The sequence below is a fragment of the Ranitomeya variabilis genome, chromosome 4 (assembly GCF_051348905.1).
Source record: "Ranitomeya variabilis isolate aRanVar5 chromosome 4, aRanVar5.hap1, whole genome shotgun sequence".
Taxonomy (NCBI): Eukaryota; Metazoa; Chordata; class Amphibia; order Anura; family Dendrobatidae; genus Ranitomeya; species Ranitomeya variabilis.
The window spans coordinates 669,574,637-669,592,441 of NC_135235.1; the positions used below are offsets into that span (position 1 = coordinate 669,574,637).

Sequence of the window (17,805 nt, forward strand, 5' to 3'; positions counted from 1 at the left end):
GAGGCTGTAATCACCGCAAAAGGTGGACCTACACCATATTAAACTAACTTTTGTTGATGTTTCCAGGTGTTTCCATTATTTTGTCCAACCCCTGTATTTCAATAAACTTGATTTATAAAAAAAAAATGTTTACATGTCTAACACTTTTGTGGGGTTCAGCCAGGGCCAAGCAATATCAATATATTCCTTTTTTTTTCTTTTTTCCACAGCACTGTCTGCAGCACTCGGGAGCCTGCAGACTTGAACCCTTCTGAAGCGATCCCTCAGGAGTCCGCCACCGAGGGACACTTCGACAGACCCGACCCATGTACAAATCCCAGCTTTCCCTCACATCTGGTCCCGCGGTTCCATCCACCAGCTCTGGAGCATTGTGGCCTACTTCGTTACATGAAGCTGCTGGTGAGGATGTAGCTTTTCCTTTACCCCACCCCTCTGATGCTGCCACCTCTAGAACACCTTTGGGTTCTGGGCGGCAGCGCCAGAGGGGTCAGGAAAAGAGCTATGCGCCCGATTTCTTGCATCTGAATGCAGCCTCCCAGAACTGTCTCAAACTGTTGTCTGAGAAAATGACTGCAGGATTTAATTTGCTCAGCAACAGTATTCTTGAGTTGCACACACGCCTGGATAGGATGCATTCAGATGCAAGTAAATCTCCAAGCCACACCTTTTTCCAGTCAGTACTCAAGCGCATGGACAAGCTATCTCCTGACCAGCAGATGCATGTAATGCAAGTGTGCCAGTTTGCTCTAGTGCATGTTAGCTCCCAAGCCCCTCCACCCGCCCCTGTAGTTCCTTCCGCACCTGCCCCCCCTCCAGCCACTGTTCCTCCTCCCACTCCTATACAATACCAGCATCCTGCCCCCTACCAGCATCCTGCCCTGTACCAGTTCACAACCACATCACTTTCTCCTCCAATCCCTGCCCAACCTCTACTCCCTGCCCACTATCACCAGTCTGCTTCCACTCCCTTCATGCCTCAAACACAGCCCTCTTCTCCACCCACCACCTCTTCTGCCTCCCAGTCCCTCCACTCCACCCCTCCTCCACCTTCCAAAATCCCAACACTACTCCCGCTTTTATGTACACATGTTCTATTTCTTTCTCCACCCCTTCACCTGTTTTACCTACTGATCCGTCACCACCACCACATTCCTCTCTCCACACTCCCACTGTCGAAGTGTCCGAATCTGACAGCCCCTCCAGTATTATCTCCACCCCACACTTTTTAAATTTATGAAACTTTTGTTAATTTGTAAATAAAAAAGTTTTTGTGTTTTAAAATTATTGTCTTTCATTTATTACATTATAATGTTAAATACTTTGGGTAAAAGAAGGTACAATACTTTGGTAAAACCCAACCAGATACAATACTTTGGGTTTAAAAGGTACAATACAACCAAACCGGTACAATACATTGGGTAAAACAGGTAAATAACTTTGGGTAAATCCCAACCAGGTACAATACAACCAAACAAGCACAATACATTGGGTCAAACATGTTAAAAACTTTGGGTAAATCCCAACCAGGGACAATACTTTGGGTAAAAAATGTCAAATACTTTGGGTAATAAGGTCCAAGACAAATTTTTCACACTCTCTCATCCTGCCAGTCTATTCTTCCTTGAGGTGAAATAAAGTATTCAGCAAATTTGTCCCTCATTCTGGAAACTGACACAGAATTTCTATAAGTAATGTTCTGATAATCAGGCAAGGCGGTTTCTTCTAAGTTGTCATCAATGGAAATCTGTTCCTTGCATATAACAAAATTGTGCAGGACCACACAAGCTTTAACCACCTCGTCAACAGTGTCAGTCTTCAGGTTGACAGTGGTTAACAGAACTCGCCATTTTGCTGTTAGAATCCCAAAAGCGCACTCCACCATTCTCCGTGCTCTTGTTAGTCGGTAGTTTAAAAATTCTTTTAGTTGGCGTCAATCCACTACTTGAGTAAGGCTTAAGCAGGTGTTCGGACAGGTGAAAGGCTTCATTTCCAACACATACGAAAGGCATTGGCGCCCCCGAAGTTTCAGGCAGCGGTCTTGGTGGTGGAAATTGGAATGTGTTTCCATAGAGATGACGCCCCATTGCAGATACTTTAAAGACTTGGGATTCATTGGAGTGGCCATAGGCCCCAATATCCCTCCCTCCTCCGCCCACCACTCCCACCTCCAACTCCCCTCATGTCTTCCGAGGACTTTGCCACCTACTTCAAAAACAAGATCGACCAAACAAGGCAAACCCTAACTGTACCACCACCCCAACCACTCCATATACCAGACCTCTGCCCTTCCCTAATAACCTCCCTCTCCAACATCACTGAAGGAGAGCTTACTCGCCTCTTTTCCAAATCGCACCTCACCACCTGTGCACTTGACCCCATCCCCTCCCACCTGCTCCCCAACCTCACTAACATGCTCATTCCAGCCCTAACCCATCTCTTCAACCTATCGCTATCTTCTGGTACCTTCCCCTCTGCCTTCAAACATGCCACCATCACACCCATCCTCAAAAAAACTAACCTTGACCCAACTGCTATGCCCAGCTACCGCCCCATATCACTGCTCCCGTTTGCTTAGAAACTCCTTGAGCAGCATGTCCATGCTCAAATTTCCTCCCACCTATCTCTCTCCTTGACAACCTCCAATCTGGCTTCCGCCCCCACCACTCCACCGAAACTGCTCTGACCAAAATTACTAATGACTTAGTCACAGCCAAAGCTAACAGACAGTTCTCCATCCTCCTCCTTCTTGAACTGTCCTCTGCTTTTGACACAGTCGATCACTGTCTACTGCTACAGATTCTTTCTTCCCTTGGAATCAAAGACCTTGCCCTGTCCTGGATTGCCTCATACCTTTCCGACCGCACATTTATGCGCACACTTTGCGGATTCCACTGCAGATCCGCAGCGGATTTGACCGCTGCGGATCCACAGCAGTTTCCCGTGAGTTTACAGTACAATGTATGGGAAACAAAAAACGCTGTGTACATGCTGCGGAAAAAAACGCGCGGAAACGCTGCGGATTACATTCCGCAGCATGTCACTTCTTTTCTGTGGATTTTCACCTGCTCCAATAGGAAGATGCAGATGAAAATCCGCATAAGAAACCGCAGTAAAAACCGCGATAAATCCGCAGTAAAAACCGCAACGGGTTTTCACTGCGGATTTTGGAATTCCGCTGCGGAAAATTCCGCAGTGGAATCCGCAAAGTGTGCACATAGCCAAGTGTTTCCCAATCCCACACCACCTCCTCATCCCGCCCTCTCTCTGTTGGAGTCCCTCAAGGCTCTGTCCTAGGGCCCCTACTTTTTTCCATCTATACCCTTGGCCTAGGACAACTCATAAAGTCCCATGGCTTCCAGTACCACTTGTATGCGGACGACACTCAGATCTACCTCTCTGGCCCAGATGTCACCTCTCTGCTGTCCAGAATCCCCAAGTGTCTGTCAGCCATATCCTCCTTCTTCACCTCTCGCTTCCTAAAACTCAATGTAGACAAAACCGAGCTCATCATCTTTCCCCCATCTCACGTATCCCCCTACCTGACCTATCTATTATGGTAAACAGCATCACGCTCTCTCCCACACCTGAAATCCGCTGCCTCGGGGTAACTCTCGACTCTGCCCTGTCCTTCAAACCACACGTCCAAACTCTTGCCACCTCCTGTCGCCTCCAACTCAAAAATATTGCCAGAATCCGTCCCTTCCTCAGCCCACAATCTACCAAAACTCTTGTGCATGCCCTCATCATCTCCCGCCTCGACTACTGCAACACCCTCCTCTGTGGCCTCCCCGCTAACTCTCTTGCACCACTCTGTCTGTCCTCAACTCTGCTGCCCGGCTAATCCACCTTTCTCCTCGCTACTCCCCTGCTTCTCCCCTCTGCAAATTTCTCCACTGGCTCCCAATTCCCCAACGAATCCAGTTCAAACTACTAACACTGATCTACAAAGCCATCCACAACCTGTCCCCTCCCTATATCTCTGAACTAATCTCCCAATATCTTCCCTCACGTAATCTCCGATCTCTGATCCTCCCAAGACCTCCTACTCTCCTCCACACTTATTCGTACCTCACACAACCGCCTCAAAGATTTCTCCCGAATATCCCCCATCCTCTGGAATTCCATGCCTCAACACGTCCGACTATCCACCACCCTCGGATCCTTCAGACGGAACCTGAAAACCCATCTCTTCAAGAAAGCCTACAGACTGCAATAACCTTTCTGCCTCATCGCCAGAGCCACCGCATCGCCATCGCCTCGCCCCCTACCTTCTGTCTCTTCCCCACTATCCCATAGAATGTAAGTCCGCAAGGACAGGGTCCTCTCCCCTCTGTACCAGTCTGTCACTGTAAACATGTTTACTGTAAACTATATCTGTAACTCTGTATGTAACCCCTTTCTCATGTACAGCACCATGGAATTAATGGTGCTATATAAATAAATAATAATAATAATATCGACCGCTATAAATTTGTATTCTGCATCGGCGATGGCCATGAGCACAATGGAGAAATATTTTTTGTAGTTAAAAAATTCCAATCCAGATGCAGCAGGTTTCACAACGTGGATATGTTTTCCATCCACTGCACCCAAGCAATTGGGAAACTGAGAAATTACATTACAGTTATAAGTCAGCTTTAACAGTTGGAGATACAATAAAAATAATTCTTAAAAAATACCAGCAACAACATTACAGTTATACGTGAGATTTAACAGTAGGAGATACAAAATGGATGGGACGGATCCGGTTATTAGCCGGATCCGCTAGACTGTTCCGGCGAAAAACCGGATCCGGCGGATCAGTTTTCCACAATTTATGCCAGATCTGCTGCTCTGGTGCGACGCTGGATTTAGCCTGACGGCGAAAACCTAATGTGTGAAACAGGCCTAAAAAGTGTTCACTTCTAAAAAGATGGATACTACCGAAGCAGATGCCAAACTGAGTACAAAGTGTCTCCATCTGCATCATTATGGTGGGTGGTTTCATCTGAATCGCATTTTTATGGAATTTATATGGAAACTCCAAAATTTGTGGCAAATTTTGTGAATTTTTAAAAAGTTGTAGTTGGGTATTCAGCCAAAAACATCTGAAACCATGGCCTTATTGGTGAACATTAAAACAAACACAGATTAACACTTCACACATCATTTCTGCGGTAGGTAATTGGATATAAAGTGTTCAGTAATTGTATTGTTACGTGGGATTCTTAATGATGTTACATTGGCTCATCTTCTTCTCCTCTCATTCATCTTTAGGTCCCTATGATATCGGATCCTCCCAGTGGAGATCTTCTGTATAAGAGAACTTACCTGATTGACCCATCAAGGATGGATAGAGATAGGGACAAGATAGTGGAAAGAATATTACACCTCACCCTGGAGATCCTCTTCCGGCTTACTGGAGAGGTGAGAGATTCTGATGACATCGCATTACACAAATCTTACCTTTTGGAATAACAGATGGACAGAACTGGAGAGGTGAGGTCTCTGGAAATGTCTGCAGTGATTTATTAATGTGTCTCTTCATAATCAGGATTGCACAGTAGTGAAGAAGACCTCTAGTGAGCGCTGTCAGGCCCCTGTGTGTCAGAGATGGGGAAGACCCCTGAGACTAATCACAGGGCCTCCACCTCACCCCCTGATACATGAGAACATCAATGACCAAAAGATCCTAGAACTCACCTACAGGATCATTGAGTGGCTGACTGGAGAGGTGACACTGCTGGGATTGCTGGGACATTTTACAGTAACGCTATGAAGGGATTGGGGGATGACAGTATCATTCTATGTGTTAGGTTCCTATAAGGTGTCAGGTTGTCGCTGTCTATTTCTCCATGGAGGAGTGGGAGTATTTAGAAGGACACAAAGATCTATACAAGGACGTCATGATGGAGGTTCCCCATCCCCTCACATCACCAGGTAATAGACAGGACTAAATACGCACAGCCTATAATTATCTGTATGTAAAGAATTAATTCAGTCCCTGTATGTGTTTCCTTCAGTTCTATCCAGAAAGGGGACAACACCAGAGAGATGTCCCCTTCCTCTTCTTCAAAAAGACTGTAAACAAGAAGATAACAATGTTCCTCAGGATCATCAGGTAGATGAAGAGAAGGTGTCATGAGATCTCCTCTATGATGTATAGACGGCTATAAAGATCTTGTGCTCAGTCTTGTTTTATCCACCAGTATTACCGTATTTTTCGGACTATAAGACGCACTTTTTCTCCCCCACATTTTGGGGGGAAATCAGGGTGCGTCTTAAAGTCCGAATGTAGATTACCAGGGAGGGGGACAGTGGTAGAGCGGGATCACAGGAGACAGGGTAGGTGCTGCAGGAAGCCGGCGGCAGGTGTGGAGCTCGTCATTCAGCCGAGATATAAATCTGCACCTGTACTGCCTCCGGCTGCCATTTTCATTAATCCCATTGCTGGAAAATCAATGTACATAGCAGGGACTCTGCTACTGCCTCATCGCTGACATTTTCTTGAAGCCCAGGGCCCATTGTACAGCTGGTACACCTCCTCCCAGCCCAGGGCCCACCGCATCACCCCACTCCTGCCCAGGGCTGTGGAGTCGTTAAGCCAGACTTTTGACTCTTCAATTTCCCCAACTCCATGACTCTGACTCCACAGCACTGCACAGCACTCTCGATTCCAGCCATTTTTCCGTTCAAAAAGTCGAACAGTGCTCCTTCTCTTCCAAGCTTTGCTGTGTGCCAAAACAATAATTTTCCCCCACAATTTTACCCCTGCATACTAAGGAGAAATTGCACAACAAATTTTGGGGTCCATTTTCTTCTGCTACCCTTGTAAAAATATTTTTTTTTCAGAACGGTGTCACTTTTAGGTATTTTCTGTCATATAGGCTCCCCAAAGTCACTTCAAATGTAATGTGTTCCCTAAAAAATGGTTTTGTAAATATTGTTGGAAAAATGATAAATTGCGGTTGAACTTTTAACTTTTCTAACTTCCTAACAAAAATTATGCTTCAAAAATGATGCAGATATAAAGTAGTCATGTGGGAAATATTATTTATTAACTATTTTCTGTGACATGATTCTTTGGTTTAAGTGCATAAGAATTAAAAGTTTAAAAATTGTGAAATGTTCAAAATTTTTGCCACATTTCCAATATATATTTTTTTTTATTAAAGTTTTATTGAAAATTTTTCATGAACAAACAAGGGAAACAGAAAGAATAGGTAATTACATCAAGATTGCAATAAGATGTAACTATACAAGTATGGAAAGAGCCTAGTATGTAATCCAGTAAAAGGCAACATACTGATGGCATAAAAAGATGAAGGGAAATAGTCATAACATGGAAAACTAATGGAAGAACATGAAAGGGGATGGGAAAGGGGGTGAGAGAGAAATAAGCAAGGGAAGAAGATTTTAGAAGAAGAATTTGAACCTGGGGAACAGGAAGCACCAAACCATTCCTCCAAAGGTGGGGGGAGGGGGAGGAGGTCGATTTTTCTATGACGTGGAATAACCATTTTAGCAACTTGTAAGAGCTAACGTAATAAATATTTTTTTATAAGAGGATTTGGACATGGAAAACATTTACAGGAGTATTGCTTCTGGAGTAGAGGGGATCAGTACTCCAGTAATTTCTCTGATAATTTTGATAGCTCAAATTTCCGATATTATAACAAATAAGCGCAAGTCATATCAAATAAATTTTACTACTATCATGAAATACAATATGTTACGAAAAAAACAGTCTATGAATCACCAGGATCCGTTAACGTGTTCCCGAGTTATTACCTCATAAAGTGACAGTGGTCAGAATTGTAAAATTTGGCCTGGTCATTAAAGGGAACCTGTCACCCCGTTTTTTCAGTATGAGATAAAAATACCGTTAAATAGGGCCTGAGCTGTGCTTTACAATAGTGTATTTTTTGTCCCCTGATTCCCCACCCATGCTGCTGAAATACCTTATCAAAGTCACTGTTTTTGCCTGTCAATCACGCTGGTCTGGTCAAAAGGGAGTGGTGAAATGGCTGTTTCTCCTCCGCGCTCTTTGTCTGCGCAGTGCATTTGGCAGTTGCGCATGCGCAAAACACTACGCCAACGCCGGGAAGATAAGTAAGAGGTGGGGGAGAAACAGCCATTTCACCACGCCCTTTTGACCAGACCAGCGTGAGTGACAGGCGAAAACAGCGACTTTGGTAAGGTATTTCGGCAGTGTAGGTGGGGAATCAGGGGACAAAAAATACACTATTGTAAAGCACAGCTCAGGCCCTATTTAACGGTATTTTTATCTCATACTGAAAAAACGGGGTGACAGGTTCCCTTTAAGGGGTTAATTTCGGTGATAAATTCCCTAACTAGTAACCCTAGAAGCTTCACTCTAGAGGGATCAGAATTTATTTTTAAAAACAATTTTTTTAAATTTCAAAGTGTTATCTACCACTAAAACGAGAGTTACAGCTATAGGGACACTGGTGGCACCTATGTATGCCAACTTTTCATGGGCATTTTCAAACGCATCTACAATTATGATCCGAAGTACTGTATGCAGAGAATATGAGAATTAAACGGCATGATGTACCATTCCACACTGTTAAAATATTGATTTACCAGCAGTGCAGAAGATAATCCCCTTTTCCGTACTTCTTTGGCTTAATAGAAGCCTTCAGAAGGACGCAGGTGACCATAGCAATCCATCAGCACCCCACAATCGTGTCATACAGGAGGAACGATAAGCCACACCAGGATTGCAGCATTTAAATGCCATGGTCAGATACTGAGAGTAGTATTTATGCTGGTTAAACAGGAGCGATGACAGCAAGCTCTGATAAACTAAAAATTCTCTTAGGGTAAAAAGCCCCAAGCTTTGCTAAATGGCACAAAATTTGCTCCAAGATATCTAGAATACATTTCTGACAAATTTTATGAATTTTTAAAAAGTTACACTTCATAATTCAGCCAAAAACATCTGAATCCACGGCCTTATTGTTGAAATTAAAAAAACACAGATACACACTATTTTTACGTGGGATTCTTTGTTATATCGACTCATCTTCCCGTTCAGGTCCCTACAATATCGGATCCTCTCAGTTGAGATCTTCTACATAACAGAATTTTCCTAATTTACCCATCACAGATTGTTATGTACAGAGACAAGATGGCAGAGAGGCTATTACACCTCACCCTAGAGATCCTCTTCCGGCTTACTGGAGAGGTGAGAAATTCTGATGACGTCACATTACATCATTCTCCTCTATGGGAGTAACAGATGGACAGAACTGGAGAGGTGAGGACTCTGGAAATGTTTGTAGTGAGATTTATTAATGTGTCTCTCCATAACCAGGATTACACAGTAGTGAAGTCCTCTAGTGAGCACTGTCAGGACCCTGTGTCTGAGGGATGGGGAAGACCCCTGAGCCCAATCACAGGACCTCCACCTCCTCACCTGATACATGAGGATATCAGTATTCAGAAGATCCTAGAACTCGCCTGCAAAATGATTGAGCTGCTGACTGGAGAGGTGACACTGCTGGGAATATTGGGACATTATACAGTAATGCTATGAAGGGATTGAGGGATGACTGTATCATTGTATGTGTCAGGTTCCTATAAGGTGTCAGGATGTCGCCGTCTATTTCTCCATGGACGAGTGGGAGTATTTAGAAGGACACAAAGATCTGTACAAGGACGTCATGATGAAGGTTTCCCAGCCCTTCACATCTCCAGGTAATAGACAGGACTAAATACACACGGTGTATAATTATCTGTATGTAATGAATGAATTCAGGCCCTGTATGTGTTTCCTCCAGATCTATCCAGTAAGAGGACAACACCAGAGAGATGTCCCCATCCTCTTCTTCCACAGGACTGTAAACAAGAAAGTCCTGATGTTCCTCAGGATTATCAGGTAGATGGAGAGAAGGTGTCATGAGACTTGTCCTAAGAAGTGTAGACGTCTGAGAAGGTCTTGTGCTCAGTCCACCGGTATTACCGTATTTTTTGGACTATAAGACACACTTTTTCCCCAAAAAAAGTGGGAGAAAAATGGGGGTATGTCTTATAATCCGAATGTATCTTACTGGGGAGGGGGAGGGGCAGTGGCGGAGCAGGGTTACAGATGCAGTAAGCCGGCGGCTGGAGTGGGGCGCGTCATTGAGCCGAGATCTAAATCTGTGCATGCGCCACCTGTGGCGGTCATTTTCCTTAAGCCCACCTCCGGGAAATCAATGTACAGAGCATGGACTCTGCTCCTGCCTCTTCAACATTTTCTTGAAGCCCAGGGCCTGCAGCCTTGCACCGCCGAGATATCCCCTCCTCCCAGCTCAGGGCCCGCCACATCACTCCACTCCTGCTCAGAGGTGTGGAAGTGGTAAGCCAAACCTCCGACTCTGACTTATCAATTTCCCTGAATCTCAACTCCATGACTACTGACAACAAAGCACTGAATCACTACTGAGCATGTACATAAAGTGCAGCACAGCTTCACCTCAACTAAAAGCCTAGATCCTTAGATCAAGAATAGAACAGATATTTATAGGACATTTCATATCTTTCCCAAATTTTTCGGACAAATTGACAGCACATTCTTCATTGATCTACTGTACCCAATTTTTTTTTTTTAAATCAAGTACTTTTTATTAAAGCATAAATCCAAATTGTATCACAGTCTGACACGAACTCCAGTCAGATACAAAATGTTCAAAGCAGATTAATACATTTTCCATTAACATGAACTAACCCCTTTGCCAAATAACTCCCCATCCCGTTATCCTTTATTATCAGCCTGATTCATCACATCTTGATAAAATTACACACAGCTTTACAGATGTTCAACTGTGCAAGTAGAAATTCCTTCAGAAGCAATTAAACGACTCCCAGCCTACTCTGTAACAGCTCAGCAGACGCCACACCAGGATAATCTAATACTGTACCCAATTTATTATACATTTTCGGAGTCGGTCCATTTTATACCAGTTCTGACATCACCAAAATGGACACCGACTCCACAGCCCTGCTCCTGCCACCTTCGTCTTCTTGTAGCGATCCTGCCGCTGCCCCCCAGTAAGCTAAATTCAGACAATAAGCCGGACCCTTTTTTTCGCAGTACATTTTTTTCCTATTTTCTTCCGCAAAATTTGGGGTGCGTCTTAGAGTACGAAAAACACAATATATGTTTTATACTTGTGTAATGAGAACGGTGGAGATGGCAGGATTAGAGCTTTTCATAGATGTGACTTCTCCATCTGTCGGTGACTTTTACAATATTTGTTTCAGGGTGAAGATCTGACCCATATTTATGCTACAGAGACATATGTGAGGGGTGAAGAGCGGTGTAAAGAGGAGATTCCTACAGATAACCACAAAGGTGAGTAGCAGCCTCTCTTATTTTTTATTAACTGGTTGGTACAATTATATTTTCAGTTTTGTAGACTTTCTATTGAATCTGTACTATGTTTTGTGACCATACCTCACAAGCTATGTATTTTTCATCAGTTTATTAAGCAATTGGTGCAGGTCTCAGGACCTGGACATCCATCGATCTGTCAATTGAAGAGGACCTTTCATAATAATTTTTAGTTTTGTTTTTTTTTAGTCAAGTACTTTTTATTAAGGTATATATCAAAAATGTAATAGTCTGACACAAACTTCAGACAGGAGATCATGCCACACATTCAACATATTCTAGGGGGGGTCAGTATTCTCATTGTGCTGGGGTACCTTTTGAGTATCACAAAGTGATTATTGACCAGATTGGTAGATTTGTATGCCTGTTTTGTAAATTGTATGGATCCTTGGTGTGGCTGGTCTCATTATATATTCCACCGCCATATTGTGGGAGACTGCTCTACAGAGTACTAGAAATAATGGAAGAAACCCTGGGGGTACCATTTCTAATTATGGGTGATTTTAACAACATTCCAGACACACATTGGGACCGGGACAGACGGGAGCCGTTGAGACCGGGAGGTAATTGTACATTTAGAGCAGTCCTGAAGGAAACTGCTCTGCATGATTTATGGAGGATTTCACATCTTGTTGTGTATGAGTATTCCTGTTTCTCGTCCTCCTTTGCATCTTTGTTGAGAATTGACCTGGCATTGGGCAATACTCAGATGCTTGGCCTTGTTGGGGAAGTAACATACATGGCTAAAACGAGATCGGATCATTCCCCCATGACTGTGCCACTTGAGGGAGTCGGATTTGTACCTGCTAGAGGGTGCATGTGGAGGCTGAACCCATTCTGGTTACAACTTATTAACCTGGACTGACATATAGGGGGCGATATTAGAGAGTACTTTAGAATTAATGCTGGGACAGCGTCGGTTTTGATGGTTTGGGAAGCTATGAAGGCTTATTTTAGAAGGCTCTGCATTAAGAAGATATCCCAAGTAAAAGCAGAAACTGGCAGGAAGGATCAGATGTTGATTAGAGAATTGGAGGAAGCAAGGAACAGAGATCCATAAACTCGATCCCAAAAAACCTGAAAATAAAAGTATCAATACCAAGGGGGAAAAAAGAGCCATCGGATCACTCTGAAAAATACAGCAGTAGGAACCTGCTGAGTCGTTTGATTTTGCCTAGTGCAGTTGTTGCTCGTTGCTGTCCAGCCATCTGAGTGCCTCCTTATTCTCCGTAAAAAATTGTACTGCCCCCTCGGCGACCACTCTCACTTTGGCCGGGTACAACATCGACTAGGTGACACCCAGCTCCCTCAGCCTCCTCTTGATATTCACAAATTTGACCCTTTGTTTCTGCACTTCTATGGAAAATTCAGAAAATATAGAGATCGTGGAGCCATTTATCTTGAGATCAGGATGCTCTCTGGCATATCTAAGAACTGCGTCTCTGTCACGGTAGTGCAGGACCTTAGCCAGCACTTGTCTGGGAGGGAGTCCAGGGCGGAGAATATTTTTTAGCTTAAACTATATATTTCGCTAAAAAGGGGCAGAGGGGATATATACAACATTTTTTTCACCACTGAATTGATGAGATCTAGGCTATCATAGTTTAGGGTACCCAACATATACATTTCCTCTTCAGCCAAATCTCCCCTTCAATAAAAGGGGTGTTAACAGAGATTCCACTGGGGGAGGGGCTTACTTTTATCCCCCATATGACATTAGCCAATTATGTGAAGGCAGATTCATAGAGGGGAAAAGCAAACAAAAGTTCAGAGAATGTCAAAACAGACATTTGTAGTTTTATTTAGCTGAGAACTATTCACCTGCGTTGCTTCCTGCCATTACACGTGGGGAGAGGAGGAGAGCTGCTGTGTGGAGAGCCTGCAGCATTGACTATCATGATGCGAGCAGCATTTGTCATATATAGCACTGCAAACCTACTTCAGGTATCGGTGCAGCAGGTCCAGGGTGTTTTATGGGACAAATGCTGCTCCCACAATGATCTTCGTTACACTGGCAGCAATGTGTGTTTTTACGTTTTTTTTCCAGTGCATGTTAATTTCCTTGCCTACATGGAGCAGAACAGTATTCCAAATGAAGAAGCAATTCCTAATTTTAGCTATGAAAAATTACATTTTTGATGGGAATCTGTTTAGTATTATGGTATACATTTTTGCCTTAGAAGTGTAGACATCTCTTTCAGGAGAAAGACTTTAGGAGCCGTGAAGAAGCAATGGCTCCTTGTATTCTTTATTATTATTTAATGGCCTTCAGTTCGATCTCAACCCATGGCTACTTGATGCATGACCGCTTTGTAGGAAGATCGATCTTGTGCAAACCTAGATAGATCCACCAGCCGTGAAGAAGCAATGGCTCCTTTTATTCACTATTGCTATTCAAAGGAGCTGTGTGAAGTTGGCACCCCATGTTCTCAAAAGATGAATAAAAATACACCATTCGTTTGTGCTGCGTTTGTGCTGGTTTGTGCCGCAAAAATGAACGTTTGCGCCGCTTTGGTTCCAGAGATATTGCGCGTTATATTTTTATGAAGCTCCGCCCACTTTCCACCCCATGTTCTTAAATTTTAAAAATGAATACACCATTCGTTTGTGCTGCGTTTGTGCTGGTTTGTGCTGCAAAAATAAACGTTTGCACCGCTTTGGTTTCCGAGATATTGTGCGCTCAATTTGCTGAAACTCCACCCACTTTCCACCCCATGTTCTTAAATTTTAAAAATGAATACACCATTCGTTTGTGCTGCGTTTGTGCTGGTTTGTGCTGCAAAAATAAACGTTTGCACCGCTTTGGTTTCCGAGATATTGTGCGCTCAATTTGCTGAAACTCCACCCACTTTCCACCCCATGTTCTTAAATTTTAAAAATGAATACACCATTTGTTTGTGCTGCGTTTGTGCTGGTTTGTGCTGCATAAATAAACGTTTGCACCGCTTTGGTTTCCGAGATATTGTGCGCTCAATTTGCTGAAACTCCACCCACTTTCCACCCCATGTTCTTAAATTTTAAAAATGAATACACCATTCGTTTGTGCTGCGTTTGTGCTGGTTTGTGCTGCAAAAATAAACGTTTGCACCGCTTTGGTTTCCGAGATATTGTGCGCTCAATTTGCTGAAACTCCACCCACTTTCCACCCCATGTTCTTAAATTTTAAAAATGAATACACCATTTGTTTGTGCTGCGTTTGTGCTGGTTTGTGCTGCAAAAATAAACGTTTGCACCGCTTTGGTTTCCGAGATATTGTGCGCTCAATTTGCTGAAACTCCACCCACTTTACACCCCATGTTCTTAAATTTTAAAAATGAATACACCATTCATTTGTACTGCGTTTGTGCTGGTTTGTGCCGCAAAAATGAACGTTCACGCCGCTTTGGTTCCAGAGATATTGCGCGTTATATTTTTATGAAGCTCCGCCCACTTTCCACCCCATGTTCTTAAATTTTAAAAATGAATACACCATTCGTTTGTGCTGCGTTTGTGCTGGTTTGTGCCGCAAAAATCAATGTTTGTGTTGCTTTGGTTCCCGAGACATTGAGTGCTAGCTTTGCTAATGCCCCATTTTAGTTGCATCAAAAAACATAGTGGTCATCAGAGAAGTTAATTTAGCATTAAGGGATTACAGTAGCATACATGGTTTATTATGACATACACAGGGTTAATACTTCATACACCGTGACTGGTCAGTGATGGGAAGAGGTTATACCTGGCAGAGGAGGTAATGTCTGTATGTACATCTCTGCTACCTGAGTTGTAACTCCGCCTCCAGCGATGTCATAGTGATGTCATAAGCCAGGGGTCGGCATTCTGTGGGGGCTAATGTCTGTTTCCATTTCATTATGCAGAGTCGAGGTTATTGCCTGAGCAGCATTAGTTGACACTCTCACCTATTGAGTGGGGATAGTTTCGGCTTCCACCATATTCGTGACACCAGACCATTCACCCTGGAGGGAACCGCAGACTAGTAAAGAGTTTGCACCATCACTGAGGAACAAGGTCAGGTTACTCCTGGATTTATAACCTCTACAGCTAAGCACGAGTGCCATTGGTTGTAGTCATTCATTTATTTTCACCCCAGTAGTAAGGCAGGGCGTGTTAATGGGTGGAGCCAATGGGCGGGGTCAAGGGGGCAGCAAAATTAGCTTTCACCTAGGGTGGCAAAAACCCTTGCACCAGCCCTGAAGCCCATTATACCTAGCAAACATTGTTTAGCCAAATTACGTTGCACTATAAAAAGAATTCCAGGGAAAAAAAAGATTGTGATTACTTTTGACGTTGGCCAGTTTATGTAAAGTGACTGTCATCTTCTATGAAAATCTTTGCATAAATATGCAATGACCGTAGACATCACCACTTTGTGTGTGATGGCTTTGGATTGCAGTGTGAATATGGCTGGGTTAACATTACATTTGGGCATACTGGGCATACGCTCCATTCATTTCTATGATCTGGCTGGGGTCCGCAAGTGACTCTAGTTGGCTAATTTTTGCTCCATATGCGGTTTTCTTGCTGGACTCAAAACCGTGGTAGACCATGATTTTGTGTCTGGCTCAAAACAAAAGTATGGTTATTTTAACCCCTTAACGACCGCCGATACGCCTTTTAACGGCGGCCGCTAAGGGTACTTAAACCACAGCGCCGTTAATTAACGGCGCTGTGGAAAAAGTGAATAGGGCCCCCCAGAGTCGGATTTTCTCTGGGGTCTCGGTTGCCGAGGGTAGCCGAGACCCCAGAGAACATGATTCGGGGGTTTTTTACCGACCCCCGAGTTGCGATCGCCGGTAATTAACCGTTTACCGGCGGTCGCAACAAAAAAAAAAAAACGCGATGTGCCGTTTAATTTCTCTGTCCTCCGATGTGATCGCACATCGGAGGACAGAGAAATAGGGTCCCCGATGGCCCCCAATAGCCCCCCGATACTTACCTACCTCCCCCGGTGCTCCTCGTGGGTCCCCATGGGCGCCGCCATCTTTTTTCCGGGAAAAAATGGCGGGCGCACGCGCAGTGCGCCCGCCGCCCGGCACCCGGATGTTCTTTGGGGTCTCGGCTGCCGGGGGTAGCCGAGACCCCAAAGAACATGATCGGGGTCGGTTTGCACCGACCCGTTTTGCGATCGCCGGTAATTAACAGGTTACCGGCGACCGCAAAAAAAAAAAAAAAGCGATCTGTATTTCTCTGTCCTCTGATGTGATCACACATCAGAGGACAGAGAAATAGGGGGATTCGGGGACCCTAACATACTCACCCGGTGTCCCTGGGTCCTCTTCTGTCTTCTCCTGCCAGCCGGCTTTTTCCTTATGGCGGGCGCATGCGCAGTGCGCCCGCCATCTGCTGCCATCTGCCGGCCGGCAGGAGAAGACGAGTTGGGGCTAAAATTAGGGTTAGGGTTAGAGTTAGGGTTAGAGTTAGGGTTAGGGTTAGGGTTAGAGTTAGGGTTAGAGTTAGGGTTAGAGTTAGAGTTAGGGTTAGGGTTAGAGTTAGGGTTAGAGTTAGGGTTAGAGTTAGGGTTAGGGTTAGGGTTAGAGTTAGGGTTAGAGTTAGGGTTAGAGTTAGGGTTAGAGTTAGGGTTAGAGTTAGGGTTAGGGTTAGGGTTAGAGTTAGGGTTAGAGTTAGGGTTAGAGTTAGGGTTAGGGTTAGAGTTAGGGTTAGGGTTAGGGCTAGAGTTAGGGTTAGGGCTAGGGTTGGGGCTAAATTTAGGGTTAGGGTTAGGGCTAGGGTTAGGCTACTTTCACACTAGCGTTTTTTGGCCTCCGTCGCAATGCGTCGGAGAAAAAACGCATCCTGCAAAAGTGCTTGCAGGATGCGTTTTTTCTCCATTGGCTTGCATTAGCGACGCATTGCGACGGATTGCCACGTCGCATCCGTCGTGCGACGGATGCGTCGTGCTTTGGCGGACCGTCGGCACAAAAAAAGCTACATGTAACTTTTTTGTGCGACGTGTCCGCCATTTCCGACCGCGCATGCGCGGCCGGAACTCCGCCCCCGCCTCCCCTCACAATGGGGCAGCGGATGCGTTGAAAAAACAGCATCCGCTGCACCCGTTGTGTGGCGCTTACAACGCTAGCGTCGGTACGTCGGCCCGGCACACTGCGATGAGCCGAGTACGACGCTAGTGTGAAAGTAGCCTTAGGCTTCTATCACACTTGCGTCGGTACGGGGCGGTCGCAATGCGTCGGCCCGACGTACCGACGCACGTTGTGAAAATTGTGCACAACGTGGGCAGCGGATGCAGTTTTTCAACGCATCCGCTGCCCAGTCTATGTCCTGGGGAGGAGGGGGCAGAGTTACGGCCACGCATGCGCGGAAATGGCGGACGCGACGTACAAAAAAAAGGTTACATTGAACTTTTTTTGTGACGACGGGGCTAAAGTTATGGTTAGGGTTGGGGCTAAAGTTAGGGTTAGGGTTGGGGCTAA

The 17,805-nt window shown here is 44.7% G+C and overlaps 2 protein-coding genes across 5 annotated transcripts in view; both read left to right on the top strand.

Annotated features, from left to right (window-relative positions):
- Positions 1-17,805, top strand: part of LOC143766268 (uncharacterized) — a 211,950-nt gene that overhangs the window by 43,206 nt on the left and 150,939 nt on the right. The window contains exons 2-10 of one of the 4 annotated variants that reach the window (XM_077253804.1): positions 5,257-5,406; positions 5,534-5,713; positions 5,796-5,919; positions 6,003-6,100; positions 9,113-9,190; positions 9,320-9,496; positions 9,579-9,702; positions 9,786-9,883; positions 11,251-11,341. The exons of 1 other annotated variant lie outside the window; for it this stretch is intronic. In XM_077253804.1, coding sequence (XP_077109919.1) covers positions 5,257-5,406; positions 5,534-5,713; positions 5,796-5,919; positions 6,003-6,100; positions 9,113-9,190; positions 9,320-9,496; positions 9,579-9,702; positions 9,786-9,883; positions 11,251-11,341 — 1,120 coding nt within the window. Of the gene's footprint in view, positions 1-5,256; positions 5,479-5,533; positions 5,714-5,795; positions 5,920-6,002; positions 6,101-8,138; positions 9,191-9,319; positions 9,497-9,578; positions 9,703-9,785; positions 9,884-11,250; positions 11,342-17,805 lie in introns of those variants that run through there. 2 more of the 4 variants (XM_077253805.1, XM_077253807.1) reach the window with 2 other exon arrangements.
- Positions 1-17,805, top strand: part of LOC143766270 (uncharacterized) — a 246,911-nt gene that overhangs the window by 9,278 nt on the left and 219,828 nt on the right. The window lies entirely within an intron of this gene.